The sequence below is a fragment of the Salvelinus fontinalis genome, chromosome 20 (assembly GCF_029448725.1).
Source record: "Salvelinus fontinalis isolate EN_2023a chromosome 20, ASM2944872v1, whole genome shotgun sequence".
In the NCBI taxonomy this organism is placed as follows: domain Eukaryota; kingdom Metazoa; phylum Chordata; class Actinopteri; order Salmoniformes; family Salmonidae; genus Salvelinus; species Salvelinus fontinalis.
Window position 1 is genome coordinate 5,990,990 of NC_074684.1, and position 24,249 is coordinate 6,015,238.

The following is a 24,249-nucleotide window of genomic DNA, read 5'->3' on the forward strand; positions in this document are numbered from 1 at the left end:
GAGAGAGAGAGAGAGAGAGAGAGAGAGAGAGAGAGAGAGGAGAGAGAGAGAGCGAGAGAGAGAGCGAGAGAGAGAGAGAGAGAGAGAGAGAGAGAGAGAGAGAGAGAGAGAGAGAGCGAGAGAGCGAGAGAGCGAGAGAGAGAGAGAGAGAGAGAGAGAGAGAGAGAGAGAGAGAGAGAGAGAGAGAGAGAGGCTATTTTCGCACAGCCAGGCCAGTAAGCCACAGCTCTATGTAATGGTCTGGTGTTACAGTCAGCCTTTCAGTTCATCATCTGCTTAGATTATGACTCGTAGGCTAACAGGCAACTATGGAGAGGTCTTACAAGGACACGCTCTCTCCCCCACCACATCCAGATCCACATCAAAGTGTTTGCATGACTCCAGCTGACAAACCCTGACAGCATTCCCCTTCAGCCATTGAATATCAGAGTGTTTATGAGAATGTCCTCTAAAACCCCCGCCAGAAAATCAGTATTTCCAGGATGTGGGGGTTTGTTTTCTCCTCTCACACAGCCAATGTTTTGTCCCGTTGTTTGTGTACCGTTCAACGTAAGCAGTGGTATTTTGCTTGTGTGAAGAAGTCTCACCCTGAGGCAGAGAAAACATGTCCCAACGTGGGGGAGATTGTTTGCTGAGCTCATCACCTTTTACTAAGCATTTGCATCACATAGGGCTCTGGTCAGAAAACAATAGAGCACTACGAATAGGGAATCATTTGAGATGCAGTCAGTGTGTGTGTGCATTCTTGCTTGTGTGCATCTGAGTGTGTGTGTGTGTGTGTGTGTGTGTGTGTGTGTGTGTGTGTGTGTGTGTGTGTGTGTGTGTGTGTGTGTGTGTGTGTGTGTGCGACTGTGCGTTGAGGCGCGATAGACAGAAAGACGTGGTAGCTAGTCTCCAGGCCAGAGCTGAAAACCACAGCCTCCTGTCCTCAGTAGAGCACTAGCAGGGTGACTCACCACTACCGGAAGAGGCTGAACGCTTGCAGAAGTCATTAAGGGAAATGTAAGGTATATGGATTTCCTCTGACAATAAAACTCCACTGGCAGCTGCACAGGCCCCCAGTGATTCCTCTTAAAGTATCTTAGCGTACAGCCTTGGAATGACGGTCTACAGTCTGGAAAACGTGGGGCTGATTTGTGTGTTGGATGGAGTTCAAGTGGAATCAACTCTGAAGGCTTCTGTTTTATTGCTCCTCTCAGTCAAAACGTCTAAATTTGACAAGTTCAGAAATGCAAATACCAGGGATCCAATTACTGGGTAGGTAGGCTTTTGTTTCAGCCCAGCACTTACACCCCTGAAATAATCAAGACCCAGACTAAAGACCTTAAGTACAGTTTGCACTTATCTATTCTCTGCAGAGGCAAGACTGGGGCTTCTGATCGGACAATATTGAAATACAATGAAATGGCACCACCATGTGGACAGTGTGATTTACAAAATGCATTATTAATCTATTATCTATTAATTAAAAAATGGCAACGCAATTGATATGCGTCTGAAAATGTTATTTTCTTCTTCTACATAATGACAAATCAATTGTTTTGCATTTGCAAAGGTACCGCGACACCATGAGCTGAATAGACAAATAATTATTTTTTAAATTTTGATGTCTAGTTATTTCTATAAAAATGTTCAATGATCCTAAGAACTGATCCAGAGTCGCTTTGTTCTAACGTTACTTGTGAACATTTGAAACGGGTACTAAGAACGTATAGCAAATCATCTGAAGCGGACTGAATCTATCCAATATGGCCGAAGTGAAAACGGATCTCTCGAATTCGGGTGCAGATTTTACAGGAAATACTTTCGTTGTGCTGTATTTGTGAAGGGCTGCCATTTTACCGAGCTTACGGTAAGAAAGAGTTGGTTGTGATGCGTACACGTTCATTGCACATATTCCGCTGTTGCTTGCTGATCATAACTGAAACACTGCAAAAGAAAGTGTTTCATGGAAAAACAACCATCAACTGTTTTTCTGTCTTTGACTAGATATCTTATTGCCGTGGCTCAATCTAGTAAGCTTAACGTTAGCTTGATGCTAACTCGCTTGTGTGCTAACGTTACTCCGTTTGACGGTTGGCCAGTCAAAACATGAGCAGCTGATTGAGTCAAACTCGTTTTTGAGCTTGCCTAGCCAGCTGCTTTTTCCATCTAGCCAACTAGCCAACCACCTAACGTTAGCTATGGCAAGCTAGCCCCAAGCACAGGCCTTAACCATAACGTTATATAGCTAGCAAGCTAAGTGAATATATCTAGCTAGCTAAGGTTACTGTAACGTTATAAGTCCACATGGTCACTCCCCCCCCAAAAATAAACAAGTTCACTTTAGCCAGGAATGGATTGCTTTGCTACCATTGATCTGTTTTTATAACATTTGTCTATCAGTATCAACAGTATGAACCATGAGTGACCAAGTGGTTCAGCTCTCCTCAGCCTTCCACCATGAGGACATGCTTCAGTCTCTGCACCAGCTCAGACTGCACGGCCACCTGTGTGATGTCACAGTCCAGGTGGACTTCCAGGGTGAGCTGGAGGAGTTTGAGGCTCACCAGGCGGTCCTAGCTGCCTCCAGCGGCTACTTCAAGAACATCCTACTGGCCCCGGACCCACCCAAGAAACTATTCTTGGGGAACGTTCGAACCACTGATTTCACCAGGTTCTTGGAATATGTATACACTGGCAAACTGGAGGTGGGTAAAGAGTTTGCTAAAGACAAGATTGGTGTAATACATGAAGTGGCGACACTGTTGGAGTGTAAGAGCCTTGTCCAGGCTTGCAGCTCGGTTCTCGATGAAGGCAGCTTGAGTCTGCACAGGGTTGAAGCGTTCATGTCACAGGACATGGAAGCTGATTTGGATGATGTAGGAGAGGAGGATGTGGCGCTGGGGGTCGGAGTCAACAAAGTTCCCAAAATAGCCTCCACCAAGAGGCTGTTTCCTCCAACAAAACCGGAGAGAGGGGAGAAAAGGGCAAAGGTCGCGGTCACAGCCGAGGAGGAGAGGTCAGAGGTGAATAAAGACACTGAGGTCTCTGGGAGGAGGAGTAACAGGCTGGCAGGGCGCAGAGTCTTCATTGACATTCCTAAGAAGAAGTACGTGAGGAAGATGAAGGACCAGACCACGGCGCAGATGGAAGATCTGCCTGACAACAACACTCAGACAACCAATCAGGGGGAGAACACTGACGACACACAGGTAGGTGCAATGTTGACGTGCTTTGATTTGGCGGATGAGGCGTGTAAGAGCATTTAGAACATCTAGACAAAAGTGTTGTCCCAATTGATCTTGACGATTGTTGTTATCACACAGGAGGCAGAAGAGGCCCTTCCAGAGCCGCTGCCTGAAAAAGAGGGGGCGGGACTGGAGTCAACAGACGTTGATGATGAAGATGAGGTGGAAGAGGGAGATATACCGGGGGATTGTCCAGATGACTCCCTCTTCTTGCCCAGCAAGGAAGAGGAGGGTGAGGAGGAGGGAGAGGAGCGTGCCACCAACAGATCATCCAGACGTATTGACACTCAATACAAGTGTGACAAATGTCAACGGACCTTCCACTATGAGAAGAGCTACCTGAAGCACATCAAGTAGGTGGAATTGGATATTACACATCAGTTAGACATTCGTTGGATCATGAATAGGTGGGTTTGAAAATGAGAGAAGACAAATGTAGACCTGTACTGTACAATGTAAAGTGCTTTGAGCACTTGAAAAGGGTTTAGGAAACCTGAATTCTCAACTATTGTCGTTGTTGTTCTGATCGCGTCTCTAATAACTACATTGTTACCATGACCACCAGGACGAGCCACAGTGTGCAGGGGGAGGTGACGTACCGTTGTGACACCTGCCAGCAGACCTTCGCCAACCGCTGCAACCTGAAGATCCACCAGAGACACGTCCACAGTGACGAACGACTGTTCCCCTGTGACGTCTGCACCAAGACCTTCAAGCGCAAGAAGGACGTGACGCGCCACCGGCGACAGGTTAGGATGGGTCTGAGTCGGAGGATTTGGGACTGCTTTTGTAACACTTTTATGTAGGATTCTCTCGATTCACGCCCTGTTCCCCACGTAGGGGACAACTTTTGACCAGAGCCGTCGGTGGCTAACCCACGTGGGCCTGGTCAAATGAAGGGCACTATGTGAAACTGGCATATCCTTTTCAATTTGCTGCAAGACTAATCATTAATTGAGACAATAAATATTGACTCTTTTCTACGTCTAGGTGCACGAGGGAGGTGGTGAGCGGCACACCTGTCTTGTGTGTAACAAGGCGTTGAGCTCTAAGACAGCGTTGACGCTACACGAGAGAACACACACAGGAGACAAGCCCTACTCCTGCACTGACTGTGAAGCCAAGTTCTCCCAGAGCTCAGCCCTCAAGACCCACCGCAGGACTCACACAGGAGAGAAGCCTTTCGCCTGTGACCAGTGTGATGCGAGGTTCACCCAGAACCACATGTTGTCCTATCACAAAAGGGCCCACACAGGTAAGAATTCCACTTCTTACACAGATACACTGTACATTTTTTAAAGCTGTTGGGTTTGGCTTTTCCTTATGTAATCAGGATTTTTACACTGTTTCTTAGATCTACACAAACCAGTCTAAACCAATCTGTTTTGTTTGGCCTACCAGGAGAGAAGCCTTTTATGTGTGAGAGCTGTGGGAAAAGCTTTGCCTCTAAAGAATACCTGAAACACCACTCCAGAATCCACACAGGCTCCAGGCCTTACAAGTGTGAACAATGTGGTCGGGCCTTCGCCCAGAGAAACTCCCTCCACCAGCATATGAAGATACACACAGGTAACCACTGCGATATTACACCTAATGTAGCCAATATATTTTCATGCTGACTGCATCGAATGTTACGGTTAGTAATCACAAGACACATTGCTACTACCGTTTAATAGTGAGGTATCTTCCATTTTACAGTGAATTATTACCCCTTGAAAAAATGTTTGCCTCTGCTGACCCTTGACCTTTAACCTCTGTCTGTTCTGTCTCAGGTGAGCGTCCGTACCACTGTACAGATTGTGATAAGCAGTTCACCCAGCTGAATGCCCTCCAGAGGCACCAGAGGATTCATACAGGGGAGAAGCCCTACATGTGTGGCCTCTGCAACCGTACCTTCACGGACAAGTCCACTGTACGCAGACACACCATGGTGCGTTACTACACTACTGCATCAACACTCGTTTCAATACTAAAATGTGTGTGATACGTCATGTTGGAGACATTGACACGTGCTGCAAACGCCTGTTATTTGACGATGTGCACTTTATTCCACAGACTCACGACCAGAACACTCCGTGGAAGAACTACCTGGTGGTCCTCAAGGACAACATGGAGAAAAAGACGAAGAAACCCAGAAGCCTTGGTAGAAAGGTTAAAATAGAGACGGTGGTTCGGGAGGTGGAAGGGGATAGTGGAGCTGGAGGTAGGCTCCAGGAGGGGACCATATTGGTTCCTGGTGAGCCCATCACCCTCTCAGCCAGCTGGGGCGACCCAGGGACCATCGCCCTGGTTAGCCACACCACCCTGGGTGGGTTCACGGTCATCCAGACAGAAATGCCGGCTGGGACCCAGCTACCCATCGTCACCACAGACGGCACCGGGGCCAGTGTCATCTCTCTGGATGGATCCACTGTCTCTGTCCCCTTTACTATCCCTGTCTCTATGTCCTCCATCTCTGTGTCCTCGTCCTCCTCTGGTGTCCTCCCTGTCCAGACTGTGTCTGTCTCTGTCCCAGTCACTGTCTCAGGGGCCATATTTGCCCCAGTTTCAGAGACCAGTCTTTCAACTTCGTGTGTTCTGGAAACTGCGGTGTCACAGACCATCTTGGCTCCAGATTTGGAAGCTGGGCCTGGTTCAGATATGACGGCCATTGGGGATCCTGAGGAGGCAGTTTCAGAGTGTGCCCCTATCTCTGAGGAGTGTGTTACAGTGCAGACATCAGAACTGGAGACTGAGACACAGAGCACTGCTGTCTCTAATGAGGAACAACACAGTGTACCAGAGGACATTGGTACTGTGGAAGACCTGGAGGTGTCCACTGAAGATACTGTGGTGTAGGTTGGCATGTATCCCAATGTACACTCCCTTCCGTATGTATTTGGGCATTGAAGATAATTCCTTTCATTTGTCTCTATACTCGAGCATTTTGGATTTTGAGGTCAAATGTTTCATGCGAGGCGACGACAGAACACTACCTTTTTTCTGTTTACTAAATGAAAGCACTGTATGGAAATCAAATCAAATGTATTTGTCACATTCACATTTTACAGCTGGTAATCAAGGTGCAGTGAAATGTTTACGCTAGTTCCCTCAATGCGGTACATTAATCAGCAATAACAGTGAAGAGTCAAGTAGAAAATAACAAGTTGTAGAAGAGGTAATATGCATAGTAATAATGGACTGTATTTACACTATGTATAAATATAAAGTGGGTTGTGGAATCAATAGTACTAGAAGAGCATCATTGAATGTGTGTTTATTGGTGTTTGTGTGCTTATGGGTGTTTGTGTGTAAGGGTTGAATATGTGTGTAGTCGGTGTAAATCATTTCTAAGGTGCCTAATGCAAATAGTCTCTACGGTGCAGATCTGTGCAGGGGGTCTGCTAGGTTTAGATTTTTAGCAGTGTGATGGCCTGGTGGTAGAAGCTGTCTCTGAGCCTGTTCGTCCGAGACCCAATACTCAGAAGAGACACTGCTGCTAAACCACGGCCGGGGGTGTGATTGAATCATGTCCGGTTCTCTGTGATGTGCACTTCGAGGAACTTGAAACTTTTTTACCCTTCTCCACTGCAGCCCGGTCGATGACAATAGTGGCGTGCTCCTCCACTTGTTTCCTGTAGTCCATAATCAGCTCCTTGGTTTTGCTGACATTGCGGGAGAGGTTGTTTCCCTGGCACCGCTGACTCTAGTCCCCCCCCCCCATTTGAAGAAGTCAAGTATTTGGACACATTCACTTACAGTGTATTAAAGTCGTCAAAAGTGTAGTATTTGGTCCCATATTTGTAGCATGCAATGACTGCGTTAAGCTTGTGACTACAAACTCATTGGATGCATTTGCAGTTTGTTTTGGGTTGTGTTTTGACCAATGAACTGAATGGTGTATTGTCATTTTGGAGTAACTTTTATTGTAAATAAGGATGTTTTTAACATTTCTACATTAATGTGGATGCTACCATGATTATGGAGAATCCATAAATGAATCGTGAATAATGATGAGTGAGAAAGTTAGAGGCACAGAGATCATACCCCCCCCCCCCCCCAGGTTAGCAAGTTCTGTAACCTTCTCACTCGTCATTATTCATTAATGTTGTTTCTTAAACATGGCATTATCAGGATTCATTTGGAAGTGTTCTGAAACATCTTATCTACTCAGAAATACAATTACTCCATTCACCATTCAGTTCCTATCGGGCAAAACTTAACACAAAGAGTATTACAATACCTTCTAATAAAAGGTGACATTCTGGACTGTTGCCTCATGAGACATTTGAGACATCTCAAATCCAAATATGCTGGAGTATAGAGCCAAATTAAAATGTGTAGCTTCACTGTCCAAATACATATGGAAGGGACTATTTATTGTCTATTTATTGGGTCTGAATTCATATTTTATGTCTGTCCTCTACTCTGTTGACGAAAAGTTATGGGGTTGTCTCTTTGAAACTAAGGCTGGGATTGAATCCGGTTGTGGGTTATAGGTATTTTTAACCTCTAAAATATTGAGCTGTTCTGGACAGGTTCCAACTGATATTTTGGTGTACAAAGCCATACGTGAACGTCGTAGGGTCCAGTGCCCGAAAGCTCCATCTGTCTACACTCCGTTACCACTCTCTCAGCAGAACGGAACGGAAGTGTCAGGTTTCAGACCGCACATTTGCATAGGGAGTAAAGTGTCACACTTTCTGGCCTATCCAGACAAATAATCGATTTACCCTCCCTCTGGGAGACAGCATAGTGCACAGGTGTCAAACTCATTCCACAGAGGGCCGAGTGGCTGTGGGCTTCGCTCCTCCCTTGTACTTGATTGATGAATTAAGGGCCCTAATTAGTAAGGAACTCCCCACACCTTAATAGCTAAATTGAAAGGAAAAAAACTCAAATCTGGTGACACTAGGCCCTCCATGGTAAGAGTTTGACAACCCTGGTCTAGTGCAAGGGTGTTCAACTCTTAAAGGCTCTGCATGGTCAATCCGATGTCTGCGGTGGACGTACAGCATTTCCTGCGACGCGGCCGCCGCAGAGGTCAGCACGTTCCTACTTCTTCGCGGAGCAGAGCTGTTGTCAAGGAAGTGTGTTTTCTGTCTATACAGGACCTACCGTCAACTATTCATGTCAATGCGGATCTATACAGAGCTATAAGGAGCCCTCCACATTTGTATAACATTTGGGAGGCACACGGCCGATGCAGTATGGAGTTCGATTTGCAATTGCGTCACATCCTCCGTACTGAGCCTCTGGCCCACATTTCGGAGCCTGCTGGTTTTCTGTTCTACCTGATAACGAATTGCATACACCCGGTGTCCTAGGTCTAAATCAGTCCCTGATTAGAGGGGGAATAATGAAAGAAAACAGTGGAACTGGATTTGAGGTCCAGAGTTGAGTTTGAGGGGTCTAGCGAGTCCAACAGTCTTGGTTTCATCTCGACGTGATATTTTCAGCTGGGTTTAGAGCTTTCAACATAAAAAACAAAAATACTGAGTCATTTCATAGAATTGAGCACGTTCTCTTGGTCACAGACGGACACATTCAGTGAGTGAAGTTGTAAAGAGTCTGCACACATTTTAATGGTGTCTCTGTACCTCTTAGTGGGCTTTTAGGAGAAAAGTCTGTCGTCAGTTTTATGAAAAGGTACCGATATTGTACTGCCATTAACCCCTTGAATGAATTTCCGTTGCCAGGTGGAAATCAAATTAGCATAAATACATCTCCATAAAAATCTATCTGTTTAATAAGCTAGAGATGTCTGCATGGGCTGCGTCTCAATCCACCTCATCCGCCGATATAGGCCTGCTTTGAAAGGTGGCCGAGCTACAGCAGTGTTTGTCAGACCATGCGACATCCCCTAAAATCGGTCTTCTCACATCTGAACCGATTGGGCTACACACTAACATGACCCCTCTATGGAAAGGTGAGTCTCTCACGAACACTTACATTTCGGTTGTTTTGCTCTAGGATGCTCACAAGCCTCGTCTGAAGGTAGCCCAGTACCCGTTCAAAACATTGGAAGTAGAGTGCTTTTGGAAAGTATTCAGACGCTTTCCCAATTTCTACATTTTGTTACATTACAGCCTTATTCTAAAATGTATTAAATATATGTTTTTCTCATCAATCTACACACAACCCATAATGACAAAGCGAAAACTGTTTTTTTGGAGATGGGAGAACCTTCCAGAAGGACAACCATCTCTGCAGCACTCCACCAATCAGGCCTTTATGGTAGATTGGCCAGAGATTGGAGATTGCCAAAAGGCACCTAAAGGCTAAAGACTCCTAGACTGAGAAACAAGATTCTCTGGTCTGATGAAACCAAGATTGAACTCATTGGCCTGAATGCCAAGCATCACATCTGAAGGAAACCTGGCACCATCCCTACGGTAAAGCGTGGGGGTGGAAGCATCGTGCTGTGGAGCTGTTTTTCAGCGGCAGGGACTGGGAGACTAGTCAGGATCGAGGGAAAGATGAACAGAGCAAAGTACAGAGATCCTTGATGAAAACCTGCGCCAGAGCGCTCAGGACCTCAGACTGGGGCGAAGGTTTACCTTCCAACAAGACAACAACGCTAAGAACACAGCAAAGACAATGCAGGAGTGGCTTCGGGACAAGTTAATAAATGTCCTTGAGTGGCCCAGCCAGAGTTCAGACTTGAACCCGATCGAACATCTCTGGAGAGACCTGAAAATAGCTGTGCAGCGACGCTCCCCATCCAACCTGACAGAGCTTGAGAGGATCTGCAGAGAAGAATGGGAGAAACTACCCAAATACAGGCGTGCCAAGTCTCTAGCGTCATACCCAAGAAGACTCGAGACTGTAAGTGCTGCCAAAAGTGCTTCAACAAAGTACTGAGGAAAGGGTCTGAATACCTATGTAAATGTTATATTTCAGTTTTTTATTTTAAATACACATTTGAAAAAATTACAAAAAGATTTTGCTTTGTCATGTGGTATTGTGTGAAGATTGAGGGAGGGAAATGTTATCCATTCTAGAATAAGGCTGTAACGTAACATTTGGGAAAAAATCAGGTGGTCTGAATACTATTCGAATGCACTGTATATATGGTAGTAGTTTAGTGACAAAAGGGGTTTAATATGTCAACAACAAAAAGTTTCCAGTTCTTATCCCTCTCAGCTGTAGGACAGAAACTTCTGTTTTCCATGAATCTGTTATCAATGTTTTGTATAGGCTAAAAGTAAGGCCAAAGTCAATATATCAAATAATTCAATTTTTTTTAAACTTAAAGGGGACCTACAATTCTAAATCTAATAGCTAAGATGGTATTACCATCTTAAAACAATTACACATGTTAGCTTAGTAAGTTGTTTTATTTGATTGTTCCTATATTTAGAAAAAACATGTCATTTTAAGCCCCACTTTTGTTGAATAGGGAAAAAATATATTTTCTTAATACAAATATTATGTATTTGAGCTTGCATCAAGTGAGTACACAAAATGTATAACCATTTTTACCAGAAAGGTGAGTTCCAGACCTGAAACTAAGCTATAAATAAATGGTAAGGTTGCAATCTTGTGAAAAAAATAATTGTTTGGGTATAAATGTATCATTCAAGGCAATGATCCCACGGAGATCCCATTCACGGTCGACGCGGCATATGTTGGCTTAATCGGAAAACGCTGCAAGGTTTATAACGCGCAATCAGAATCTCTGCCTTAGTATGCTTAAATCATGGTTTCTTTTGTGTAACACGTTTTGACATTTACTCCTAACATCAGTAATACAAATTAAAATATACATGCACATATATTCAAATTGTGTGGACTAAGTTTTCGACAAACAGCAATATCAGTAGAGACCCACAGAATGATAATGATTTTATTTAGTTCATTTTCAGACACAGACCAAATAAAACAGAAAATAGCACCATTCCATCTGAAAGAAGCTTGATATGCAGGCTGACTGCCCCCTACGTTGTGGGGCACTCAGTAGAAACCGTGCGGCAGTTCACTACTAGGAAATGTTGCACAACACTATTACCTATACACACAAAGAAATGCAGCTCTGCTAGTGGCCAGCAAGAGGATGCACTAGCATACACCAACATGGTTACAACGTCACAACACATAGTACATCAACATGAGTGACAATGGAAGAACAAGCTGGAGTTCAGAAATTAAACTGCTCTTACAAGAGGGTAAGGGATATTCTTAGCTTTTTCTTCTTAGCTCTGCGTTTAAAAAAAAATCATTTACAAGCAGAATTAGGAAGTCGCCTCGCATATTCTGTATTATTACACAATCTGCCTAAGAAATATGGAAAAAATGCTAACTAAGAAAAAAATATACTTTCTGGCCATGTCTTGATTGTAAATAAATTGTATTTGTATCAATTGTCCATTTCAAGAATAAGATTTTTTTTAAATATGAAACAATTCATTGTGTCATCTCAGGCTGGAATACCTTTGTTTACAAGAACCATTTATGATATAAGTAATGGACATTTCCCTTCTAAGACTTTTCAGTTGGAAGCCAAGCAAAGACAATGGAAATATATATTTAAAATACTCATTTCTAGATGAAAGGTCACATCTGTTGAACCTAATACAATAATGAATTACAGCTGTACAAATCATGCCGTGTGTGTGTGCTCAATACTAACGTCAGTGATCAATGCCTTAGTATTAGAATGCCTCTCTGCCCTTCTCAGAAGTTTACTCACCACTAAACAGGAAACGTATCAGATCTATCCTCCAGAAAGAGGAGCGTCTGGATCCACATCCTAACTAGAGTTTGGCGATAATAAGAGAGCACTGATATTATAATAGAATTCAACAGAGTATACATAGTCTTTATAACGACCTACACCAGGGGTAGGCAACTAGATTCAGACGCAGGATCATTTTTGTAGTAGTGGATGGTTTCGGGGCCAGAACATAATTCTAATAATTTGTACACTGCAAAATTACCACAACTAAGCCCAAAAAGAGATTGTATTTGAAAAGAATAATTTCACACCTTCTTTACATTGATACACAATCACATATCCCTTTTTTAATTTGTGGGAATACTTGGGAACAGATTTACTAAATTAAACAAATTGTTTAGCTGACCAAAACTTCAAATCCATCCCCAAAAGTCAGACCCCTGGCCTAGACATTACAGCGGATTTAACTAACTGGACATTCTGCATGTAAGAACCTGGACTGAGTCATTGCACAAAAACAATATGGGATGAGTAAGGGGTGAAGTAGTGGAGAGGGGTGGCATGCCATGTGTGCGCCCCGCGGTGCTGTGTTCCCCCTGGCGTGGTCTCACTTCAGGTCTCCCTCATCCCCTTGGATGGTCTTCTTGATGCGCAGCAGCATGGTGGTCTGCCATTGGTCCAGACGAGAGATGGAGTCAAACTCTTTAATCTGAGGGAGGTTGAATGGGAATAAGATTAAATCTAAGCACCTGTTCATATACTAAAAGGAATCCATGCTTTCTTTCCTTAAATAATTACTGATCTGGCATGACTGCATTTGTGAATGCCATGTACTGGAGTCAATGGCTTTCACCAATCCAATGGTAGGCAACGACATCAGACCTACATTTTTTTTCAAAAAGGGAAAAAGCAGCCCGCCCTGTGAATCAATGAGCCATTTAGACTTACTGCTTCTGTGAAAGCTTCACAGTTTTGTTCCTCATGAGCATCCAGGAGTTTCTGTAAAACAGATTTACATTAGCTTGTCAGATTGCTTCTGCAAAATGGCTGTCGTGCAGTTGCTACACAGTAGTAGTGGATCTAGTGAACTTTGCACAATATAACTTTAATATATTACCATGATCAACACCATAAAGGGATACAATTAACAAATCGAAGGTTTTAGAGATGGGGTCAGTGACATACCTTCAACAGCTTGCACTCTCTTGAGTCAGAGAAAGCTGGGAACATCTCTTCGTACTTCTCGACAGCAAGCTGCAGAAAAAAAGAAAAAAAAATTAAATGCAGTTTTCCTTCATACAAAGCACTAAGTCAGAGGACTGCTTCATTTACAAATCAGAACGGCACTGAACCCCTTGTGGTCTAGGTGACATGGCGCTGCCGACTGACTTTGGCGTTAAGTTCATCCACGATGAAGTGACACAGAGAGGCTTTGAAGAAGTACTCTTTGGCGCTGTATTTCAGCAGGGGGTTATCCATGGTGCTGGATCCAACCTGGTAACACACACACACGAACACGGTCAATTCACTGGGTTCATCCATTTTCATTGGGAAACCATTGATATACAAATCAGTTTCTGTTCAGACACACGTGCACCCACAAGCATCCCGAGGTGACACACACACACCTGTTCGTAGATCTCGATGGCCTTTGCGTACTGTTCCAACTGAGCGGCGTAGGCCCCCACCTTCAGTAGACACTTGTTTGCAGAACTGTTGGACTCCTCTCCTTTGTAGTAGTCTGCCGCCTGCTCATAGTGGGCGATGGCCTAGAGCAGGACCAGGGGGAACGGGAACCAAAACACTGAGTCGAGGTCCAGAAAATGCTAAATAATGGAATATTCTTTCTAATGTAAACCAATAAGGAAATGAGACGGCGAGAAATTGGTCAACTATTCCAAGTCTTCAGACACCTTAGTTGTCCAATAACCATATACGACGACACACGCGCACAAACACATTCAATACGCACCTTCTCTATATCCACCAGTTCTGACTCGTAGATCTCTGCGATGGTGATGTGGTGTTTGGCTGCGATGGTGAACCGTCCCTGGACGAGCCAAAACACAGGAATCAATACTGGGGCCGGGAGTTTTACCTTACTACGTGACCAGGCCAGGAAATACTCTGGACCCTGATCGTTACTAAGTGGCTTTAGAGAGAGGAGAGACATCACTACTAAACTGGCTTGACAGAGAAGCCAAGTACTTTCAGATGTAGCCTGGGTCCCAATACAAACGTTGCAGTTGAAATGGCCTTCGTTAGCTACTCCACGCAATACATCACCCTCTTTTGAAACAGAGAGGAGCATCTTCAAGGGGGCTGGGCTATACTATAGGGAGGGTGCCATAGAGAGAATAGCATTGGAATGAAATGGTAGAACCTGCATTATCAGACCAGTTTTACAACTACAGCCAAAAGGATCAATTCTGACAAGGAAAGTAATCGGTCATTCATGAACACTGGTGATGAACCATGACAATGTATTATATGGGTCAGGCCGTTCATGTCCCCGTCTGTGCGTCTGTCTTACCATGTCTGTGTATATATCAACAGCTGCGTTCAAGCACTTGATCGCCTCTATTGGCAGCATTAAAGGAAGAGGGGAGAGTTAGAGTGACAGACAGTATTAGGGTAGGTTAGATGCATACATACGTCAAAAGGAGATTTCAGAAAATTGGAAAGAAGTGAAAGAAACAATGGCGGCCGCTTGCGTTACGATTCTCTCGTAGATCAAGGTTGCATAACATTACATCTTATTTCTCCTTGTGGCTGCCTGGGTATTTCATCTACAGTAGGTTATAATACCACCACCACCGGTGGGTGGGTGTATTATTAAATCCACTCTCGACAACATGGCAGGCTAACCTCAATAATAACCATCCCAGGGCTGGTACTCCAGCCCCAACTTTCTACAATTTTAATCATACCAAAAGGTAAAGAGAGCCCACTGGAGCTACTCAATTCTACTCAGTAAATATTTATTGAACGGTACTCAAGGGCAATTTTTTTGCAATAAAGTCACAGTTTAATATAGTTAAGCAATAAGGCACGAGGGCATGTGGTATATGGCCAATATACCACAGCTAAGGGCTGTTCTTAGACACGATGCATCGTGGAGTGTATGGACACAGCCCTTAGCCGTGGTATATTGGCCATTTACCACAAATCCCTGAGGTGACCTTATTGCTATTATAAACTGGTTACCAACATAATTAGAGCTGTAAAAATAAAATGTTTTGTCATACCCATGGTATATGGTCTGATATACCACGGCTGTCAGCCAATCAGCATTCAGGGCTCAAACCACCTAGTTTATAGTCAGTAATATAGCATGGCTCTCTCCCCTCTGACCCCGGAGCAGATGTTTGCATCTGACATGTGTGCCAACCAAGACAACCTATACAGGGTGGCCTGATTTCTGACACAGTACTAGAAAGACTTGGACTTATCGTGTGTAACACTAAGAAATGACTGGGAACTCATTATCACTCTCTAGCTTCTCCGTAGAGCCCATTCTGCTCAAGTTATCGTTCCAGAGCCACAACTCCCACTGCTGCCTGTGTGGATCTGACTGACACATACCACGGACTTCTATTAGCCCTGGAAAATGTGCAGCAGTTTTTGCTACTTTCACAAGGGACTGAAATGTAGTCAACTAAAAGTTAAAGCAGGCTGTTTGAGGTCAATAGCCTAAAAGGCCCAGTTTGGCTTTTTGGTGTGCGGTATCTCACCGTTGGGGTCTGCCTTTTTGAAAGCGTTTCCTGCATCGATGAAGCTGGTGGCCGAGTCGTGTTTGTTCTGGAGCTGCATGTGGATCCGGGCCGCCTGGCAGAAGGCATTACCAGCAGCTGGAGACACACACACACACAAACAAATTTAACCTCAACATAAAGCAAATCCATTGCACCTTGTTCCTCAAGGCCGTCCAAGAATAGTGCTGTGCAATTACAGGAGTCACACAGCTAAAATGACTCCAAAACACAGTGACTCCAGCCACACAGAGTGGGCAGCACACACCGCCAGTCTTTCATGTGTGTAGGCTACTGTTAATTAAACACGTCAACCTAGTGCCGATTCACACTATTTTTGCATATTTCTGACACTGAATGTTATCAGATCTTCAACCAAAATTCGAATATTAGATAAATGGAACCCGAGTGAACAAATAACACTGATACTGGTTTCATTTGTTGAATTAATGCAACACCCAATGCCCCAGTGTGAAAAAGTAATTGCCCCGACACTCAATAGACTGGTTGTGACACCTTTAGCTGAAACGACTGCGGCCAAACGCTTCCTGTAGTTGATCAGTCTCACATCCCTGTGGATACATTTTGGCCCGCTCTTCCATGCAGAACTGCTTTAACTCAGCGACATTTGTGGGTTTTTGCACATGAACTGCTAGTTTCATGTCCTGCCACAACATCTTAAAATCACGCTTAGGTCTAGAGCAGGGGTGTCAAAGTCAAATGGACGGAGGGCCAAATAAAAAATTTAGCTACAAGCCGAGGGCCGGACTGTTCGAATGTTCATTGAAAAATTTTTAAATTACGCATATAGTCTAGTGAACCTAATTGAACCTACTGAAAACCTAACAAATATATTCCAATATGATCAGATAAATAAAGCAATATTTTCTTATGGCTCTGTCAGTAATCTTTAATTTTCAACAGACACAAAAGACAAATTTCCTTTATATAAAAATCCCCATAACATGAACATTAAATGAAAGAAACCGGTATTCAAGGCACCATCAGTAGCCTATATTTTCTATTTTAGCAAAAGTGGGCTAAATTTACTTCAAAGAAAAAAACAATAATAGCAATTTTCTATCATCCACTCAACTGAAATATTTTTAAAATATAATTGGATTGAAATACAATAAAATAAAGTGCAAAAATCTATTAATCAAAAACAACACTTTGTTTAAGGAGAAGTAACATGCAGTGAAAACAAATATTAAACTTTAACTTTTAAACTTGAACTGAGTAAAAACTCTAAATATGTGATTGCACAGTAATGTTCACTTGTTTGAGGTTGAGGGTGATACTTGGTGGTGTCCCATCTTTTCCACAAGTTCATCAATGTTCGGGGTAAGGCTCTGAGCTGAGGAAATCCTCAGAATTGAGTGGAGGTGTTCAGCAGTAAGTCGACTTCTGTGTGATGTTTTGTTCAGGTTCATCAAAGAAAACAGTTGTTCACACAGGTATGTGCTGCCAAACATAGACAACGTTTGAGCAGCCTGGATGCGCAGCTGGGGCATTGTGTCGGGGAGGAAACGGGCGAACTCCGCAGCACCCACTGCCGCATATTTTGCCCTCAGTGCATCATTGCATTGGAGGTCAATCAACTCCATTTGGAGGTTTGGTGGTGAGCTTTCCACGTCAACAGCAAATGGGTTACCGAGCAGTTCCAACCTGCTTTTTTGTGCTTCAAAGTCAGCAAATCGGCGTCGAAAGTCAGCGGCAAGCATACCTATTTTATCAGCCAACTGTGCGCTCGGGAACGCACTGGTAGAGAGCTTCTCTTTCATGGTCTGGCAGCTGGGAAAGTGGCTCAAATTTTCTTTCCGCATCTGCGTCTCCCACAGAGTCAGTTTGGTTTTAAATGCCTTCACTGTACTGTACATATCAGAGATGACATGATCCCGACCCTGCAGCTGCAAGTTCATTGCATTCAGATGACTCGTAATGTCACACAGAAAAGCCATTTCACACAGAAACATTTAGTCTCGGAGTTGTGTTGTGTCTTTCCCTTTGCTGTCCAAGAACAGACAAATCTCCTCACGAAGCTCGAAACATCTTTGAAGCACCTTTCCCTGGCTTAGCCATCGCACCTCTGTGTGATAAGGCAAATCACCATGCTCCGTTTCTAACTCCGTCAGAAATGCCTTGAACTGGCGGTGATTCAAACCTTTGGCTCTGATAAAGTTAACTGTGCGCGTGATGATGCTCATTACATGCTCCATTTTCAAGGCTTTACCGCACAACGCTTCCTGGTGTATGATACAATGATAAGCTGTCAGCTCACCTGTCGCGTTTTCCTCTTGCATCTTTTCCCGTATCTTCGCCACCAGTCCGCTCCTGTGTCCACACATCGCAGGTGCTCCGTCGGTTGTCAAAACCACGAGTTTTTCCCAAGGCAGCTCCATCTCATTTACACATCTTGACACCTCATCATACAAATCATGCCCCGTAGTTGTGCCATGCATAGGACGTAAAGCCAAAAACTCCTCTGTCACGCTTAGGCTGGAGTCCACTCCGCGGATGAAAATTGACAACTGGGCAATGTCAGAAATGTCGGTGCTCTCATCCACAGCCAAGGAATATGCAATGAAATCTTTTCCCTTTTTCACAAGCTGCTCTTTTAGATTGATGGACAACTGGTCTACTCTCTCGGCAATGGTGTTTCTGCTCAGACTCACATTTAAAAAGAGTTGCCTTTTTTCTGGGCAAACTTCGTCACAAACTTTAATCATGCAGTTTTTGATGAAATCCCCCTCCGTAAATGGCCGGGCTGATTTAGCGATCTCTTCTGCCAAAATAAAACTGGCCTTGACAGCAGCCTGGCCTTGTGATTTGGCTTTTTTGAACAGAGCCTGTCGAGATTTGAGGCCTCGTTTTAATTCCTCTGCCTTTTGTAGCCTTTGTTCCATGTCCATATTCTTGTTTTTGTCCGCGTGTTTCGTTTCATAATGTCGTCTCAGATTATACTCTTTCAGTACCGCCACACTTTCTCCACACAGAAGACACACAGGTTTTCCAGCTACCTCCGTGAACATATACTCCGACTCCCACCTTGTTTGAAACCCCCGGTTCTCAGTGTCCACCTTCCGTTTTGCCATTTTTGATGGGTATCTGAAAGTTAATTTTACTGTGATGCTGACGACTGCTGTGCCAATAAATATTGAAATGAAGCAGCCTACTGCTCGGTGCGTCACCGTTGCATTGTGGGAAATGTAGTATTGGTGCGTGTAAAAGATCTGCGGGCTGCCGGCTTGCTGCGGTCTGCGGGCCGGTTCTAATAATAAATCAAGATCATCCCAGGGGCCGTAAAAAACCTTCTCGCGGGCCGGATGTGGCCCGCGGGCCTTGACTCTGACATATGTGGTCTAGAGACTTTGACTAGGCCATTCCAGAACTTTAAACATGTTGCTTTTCAGCCATTCTGGTGTAGACGTGCTTGTGTGTTTTGGATAACTTTCTTGCTGCAGGACCCAGCTGCGCGTCAGCTCACAGACGGATGGCCTGACATTCTCCTGTAGAATTAATGAGCAGAATTCATGGTCCCTTCAGTGATGGCAAGTCGTCCAGGTCCTGAGGCAGCGAAGCATCCGCAAACCATCACGCTTCCGCCACCATGACCGTTGCTACGAGGTTCTTAATGTGGAATGCAGTGTTCGGTTTTCGCCAGACACAACAGGACCCATGTCGTCCAAAAGGTCGAACCAAATTTGTCAAGAAGCACCTGGATGATCGTCAAGACTCCAGGAAGAATGTTCTATGGATAGATTCCGTTTATCTAATATTAGGTTTTGGTTAAAGATCTGACAACATTCCATGTCCAGGATATGAAAAGAAATGACAAAAGGGGGCAGAAAGGGAGCAAATACTTTTTCACAGCACTGTATAGTCAATACTTCCCATACTGACAGCATTTAACGCTTTAGTTTTAATTACTACCGTCGTCAGAGACGCACGCGCGCACCTCAACTCAGACACAACGTGCAACCACTAATGGGCTAATCGTTCAATCAAGGTCAACCATGTTTAGTGTGAAATAGAGCAGACAGAAGTGTACCGTTCCAGTTCTTGGCCATCTTGAACATGTTGGCTGCTCTGCAGTACATTTCGCAAGCCTCTTCAACTTTATGAGGTCCACTGGAGAGAGAAGAGAGCAAAATACATAGGGTTAACACACAAGACTCAAACTTATGCCACGTAATGATACAGTTTTAGATGTGGGTGAAGTTGCTAATATAGGAAAAGACTACAATGCAGTGCTTTCATCAACCAAGCACTTTCATTATTGACCAGACCCCTTATGCTGAGAGAGAAGACATCAGTCAGCCGGCCATGTTGGATGGTGGTGCCGGTATAGATCTCCCAGTCTCTCTCTCCCTGACCCCATGGGAATGTCCTCCAACTCTTGACTAATGATGCTCTAGCTGTCCAATCAGTCACTAACCAGGTTTCCATCCAACCTTTTTTTGCGCGTAAAGTACATGTCGGATATTTTAAATTTGCGGCAGGCCTGATGGAAGCAGCAAATTTGTATGTAAACTTTCCGACAAAACTAAATACGCTAGACAAGGTGGATCTTGGTGTCGGTATAATGTATTATGTGAGAAATGGTGGTGGAAACCCCTTTATGTAGAAACATTGATATAATAACCATAATATGGAAGCAAACTTGGGAGTCACGCGACAAAATATCGCGTGGTCCTCCCACTACGACTCGGGAATGCATGCAGTTTATTAGGCTACAGATGATATGATGAACTTCACAGGGTGGTGAATGTGCACAGCGATGAGCTTAATTATCCTTTCCAATAAATATCGAGGGTCTTATTCTAGTGACATCGTGACCGATGCTTGGCTGCAGTTTGACAAGTAAAAAGAATCTTGCTCTCATCATGTAGTATCTCGTACGTCTGTAAGTTAACAATGAAGAAAAGGTACGGCGGAAGTTTATGCAGGAGGGCTTTATAAACAAAAAGAGAGTGTAACGCATCGATCTACCAGACTTCAAAGAAGGCCAGTCTACTTTAATTTACAGAATGCAATGATGTGTACTGAACCTATCACTCGTAATAAAGCAAGTACGCTATGATAAACTGCATCCCATGGCTTCAATACAGCGGCACCTGCATTCCTATTAACAATATCGCCATAGTCGATAAAATCGGTATGAAAGTCGACTGCCATTTAATGAAAGGCTTTAGGCCTACCTCAATCTGATATGATCCTCATACAGCACGTTAATGGTTGTTCACCGGGTATAGTACAGTAGAAAGGCTGTTCCCAAAGCCAGACATACAGGTAGTCTTTTCTCTAACGATGGAGAGTTAGAAGTGTCAGATTTAGACCTCTCCATTGCTTTCACCTTACTGGCCCTTTTGAGAGCCATTTCATTAAGAATACTATTGGATGGCTGCCAGGTACTGAATGCAGTGAATCTTAGTGTGTGTACACCAAATTTCTTCTCTTCACTGATATGGTATGATTAGGGCCCCGTGTTTTGGGCAATCATGTCACAAATTGTCAAAGGGGACAGTTTGATGAAAAAGTTAAATAAAAGGTTAAAATCCAAGCATGTCACATGATTGTGCAAGACAGGACCCTAGGTAGGGTACAGACAGACAGGTAACGATGGTTAGATACTACTGTACTGTCGGAGCCAGGAACACAAGCATTTCGCAACACCCACAATAACATCTGCTAAATATGTGTATGTGACCAATATAATTTAATAAGGCTGCCAAATAGACATCAAAAGCTGACTGGTTAGATACACCAGAGACTGGAACAGAACTGACCTGCATTGCAGTGGCCTTGGAACTGGCAGACACACCTACTCCTAAATCCTACTATTGGAATAAATTGCAGGCAAATGCATTCATAAATACAGCACACACAAAGGTGGCATATAGGATTACACTTCATAGAAATTGTTAAATTAGTCAAGACCGAATTGGTGTGCTGTATCAGATGGCCCGATATGTGACGAAGAATTTAAAAGACGCAAAAGAATCATAAAAATGTATGCATGGAGAGTAATCGCCTGCCTTTGGGATGTTACTTAGCCTTCATGGCACAGGCCCAAGAGTCGTGACCTGCTTCTAAGTTGTTTACATTCACTTGAAGGGAATAATGTAACTGATTTGTGGCAGACAATAAATACTAAGTTACTTACTAAGTGTACGTGCACAAATCATCCAAAGGTGGTTAGTTAGATATTTAGAATCAGAGCCACTGCCCAAATGACAGATTTGCCATTACCTGCATATTTCAAGGCTTAGATTCGCTAATTTTGCTAATTAGAAGGCGCAATGCTAGCTAGCTAACGTCACTATAGCTGGTTAAACATAGACTGTCTGCAGAAGCATGCATGAGGTTATAGCTAGCAACTAGTTAGTTATTTTAATGGCAAATGTTTACTATGGCATGCTTAGAGGATGTCCATTGTCACATAACGACATATTGTAGCATCATAGAGCTAGCTACATACGATGGCATGGTGCCAAAGAGTCATCTCTAATGGTAAACAACTCTGTGATAGAGACTGAGTTAGCATGCGGACTGATGATAAACTAGCTAACGAACGTTAGCTTTATTGACATCGTCGTTGCTGAAGCATTCTTACCCAAACATGCCTCCCAAGAATGAGCCAGACGTTTTCACTTTCTTGTCAGCGTCAGCCATCAGCTGAATCGCTTCTTTCTCTTTCCCAGAGTTGTCCATTCTCTGATTAGAACAATGCAAATACTAACGTTAAGTAGCAGTCAGAAAAATAATACCAGCATTCGATTCTAGTAATGAAGGATTACAGTCGATGGTTTTATTTAGCGTAGGCGTGCCTTTGCAGTAGCCAAGAGAATCATGGTACTTTGAGTTTCCATCTAGGCAAAAAAAACTTGACCTTGTATGCAGTTAAACTACAACTCCCACCTGAAAAACAAATAAATTAAAGCCCCTGTTACGTAATATTTCACACACTTTAGTTAAGTCATAAATTATACTCGTGCTTTGACACCTTTCTGATCTTAGAACAAAACAAATTCTGGGAAGCAAAATAGCTCCTATCATGGCAATGAGAAATTAACAAATACATTTTGAGTCTGTTTACGTCATTGCGCACCTTGTTAGGATTTATGTTTATGCACTATAGCCTGCTACCATATTGTATGAAGATTAATATTGTTTTGTTACATCTGCATTGTTTTTGTGTGTGTGTATGTGTGTAAAGACTGAGCAACATAGAGTGACATGCTATAAAAGCTGTGGTCAATCTGGAGAGGGGAGGGGTGCATATCTCCAGGCCAACCAGGGATGGTAGGACACTGGACAATACCATATTAGGAACTGTTTGAGTGTAGCATCTGGGGAGCGGAACAAGACAGATCTAATCTACCCAGGGACCAGATGCGGACACCTGCGAGCACCAAGGGACTGGGACCAGTCTGAGTGCCAGCGATAGGCTGAGCAAAGTTTAAACCACGCTCAGCCTCTACTGTGATAGGCCAACGGACGGGTTGGAAATATGGCTGGAAATATGTCATAGTATAATAACTGTTGTTTGCGCACATTCCAGAGTTCTCCGTTTTACCCTGCGCGGTGATACAGCGAACCCGTATATACGAAAATTGCATTTGCCATTTATTGCTTGCGTTAATTAAACATAGTTAAAGAAAGTTAGTGTAACGGATGTGAAATGGCTAGCTAGTTAGCGGGTGCGCGCTAGTAGCATTTCAATCAGTTACGTCACTTGCTCTGAGACTTAAGTAGTGTTGCCCCTTGCTTTGCAAGGGCCTCGGCCTTTGTGGAGCGATGGGTAACGACCGTGCTTCGTGGGCGACCGTTGTCGATGTGTGCAGAGGGTCCCTGGTTCGCGCCCGGGTCGGGGCGAGGGGACGGTTTAAAGTTATACTGTTACATTGGTGCCGTGACCCGGATCACTGGTTGCTGCGGAAAAGGAGGAGGTTGAAAGGGGGGTGAGTGTAACGGATGTGAAATGGCTAGCTAGTTAGCGGGTGCGCGCTAGTAGCATTTCAATCAGTTACGTCACTTGCTCTGAGACTTAAGTAGTGTTGCCCCTTGCTTTGCAAGGGCCGTGGCTTTTGTGGAGCGATGGGTAACGCTGCTTCGTGGGCGACCGTTGTCGATGTGTGCAGAGGGTCCCTGGTTCGCGCCCGGGTCGGGGCGAGGTACGGTTTAAAGTTATACTGTTACATTAGCAGACCTTGCTTTTTATTTATCCTGATACTGGATTCGAATAACGCAGGGCTTACAACCTGCTGGCGCTTATTAACACATGGCTAAAAACCTGTACCACATACATACCACAAACCACCCCAGTCACGATGTAATGGGCATGCATAGAGCTAAAGTGAAATACAGGCACCCCCTTCCCTCCATCTGCATTCTTTCAAACACTTTAATTTACATGCTCCATACATGTTGACACAACAACACAAAGAATTGCACTCCACACTGCCCTCTCCCACCTGGATAAGAGGAACACCTACGTGAGATTGTTGTTCATTGACTACAGCTTAGTGTTCAACACCATAGTGCCCTCCAAGCTCAGGACCCTGGGACTGAACACCTCCCTCTGCAACTGGAACCTGGACTTCCTGAT

General features: G+C 44.0%; 2 protein-coding genes across 4 annotated transcripts in view; one reads left to right on the forward strand and one right to left on the reverse strand.

Annotated features, from left to right (window-relative positions):
- Positions 1–6,457, forward strand: part of LOC129817192 (GDNF-inducible zinc finger protein 1-like) — a 9,347-nt gene extending 2,890 nt beyond the window's left edge. The window contains exons 1-8 of one of the 2 annotated variants that reach the window (XM_055872186.1): positions 1,480–1,852; positions 2,386–3,194; positions 3,309–3,583; positions 3,796–3,979; positions 4,221–4,485; positions 4,632–4,799; positions 5,003–5,160; positions 5,286–6,457. In XM_055872186.1, the coding sequence (XP_055728161.1) occupies positions 2,403–3,194; positions 3,309–3,583; positions 3,796–3,979; positions 4,221–4,485; positions 4,632–4,799; positions 5,003–5,160; positions 5,286–6,068 (2,625 nt within the window). In that variant the 5' untranslated portion in view covers positions 1,480–1,852; positions 2,386–2,402 and the 3' untranslated portion in view covers positions 6,069–6,457. Of the gene's footprint in view, positions 1–1,479; positions 1,853–2,385; positions 3,195–3,308; positions 3,584–3,795; positions 3,980–4,220; positions 4,486–4,631; positions 4,800–5,002; positions 5,161–5,285 lie in introns of those variants that run through there. The other variant, XM_055872187.1, reaches the window with a different exon arrangement.
- Positions 6,458–11,044: 4,587 nt separating this feature from the next.
- Positions 11,045–22,482, reverse strand: LOC129817193 (beta-soluble NSF attachment protein). Of its 2 annotated transcripts, XM_055872188.1 has the most exons (10): positions 22,255–22,482; positions 19,690–19,769; positions 15,621–15,737; positions 14,420–14,466; positions 13,859–13,936; positions 13,515–13,655; positions 13,276–13,380; positions 13,072–13,140; positions 12,835–12,885; positions 11,045–12,595 (listed from the first exon to the last, which is right to left on the reverse strand). In XM_055872188.1, exons 1-10 carry the CDS (start codon positions 22,350–22,352, stop codon positions 12,494–12,496), a joined length of 888 nt encoding a protein of 295 aa, XP_055728163.1. In that variant the 5' UTR covers positions 22,353–22,482; the 3' UTR covers positions 11,045–12,493. The 2 variants fall into 2 exon arrangements, with proteins under 2 accessions (XP_055728163.1, XP_055728164.1); XM_055872189.1 differs by lacking the exons at positions 14,420–14,466; positions 19,690–19,769; positions 22,255–22,482 and having other exon boundaries at positions 15,621–15,728.
- Between the last annotated feature and the right edge of the window lie 1,767 nt (positions 22,483–24,249).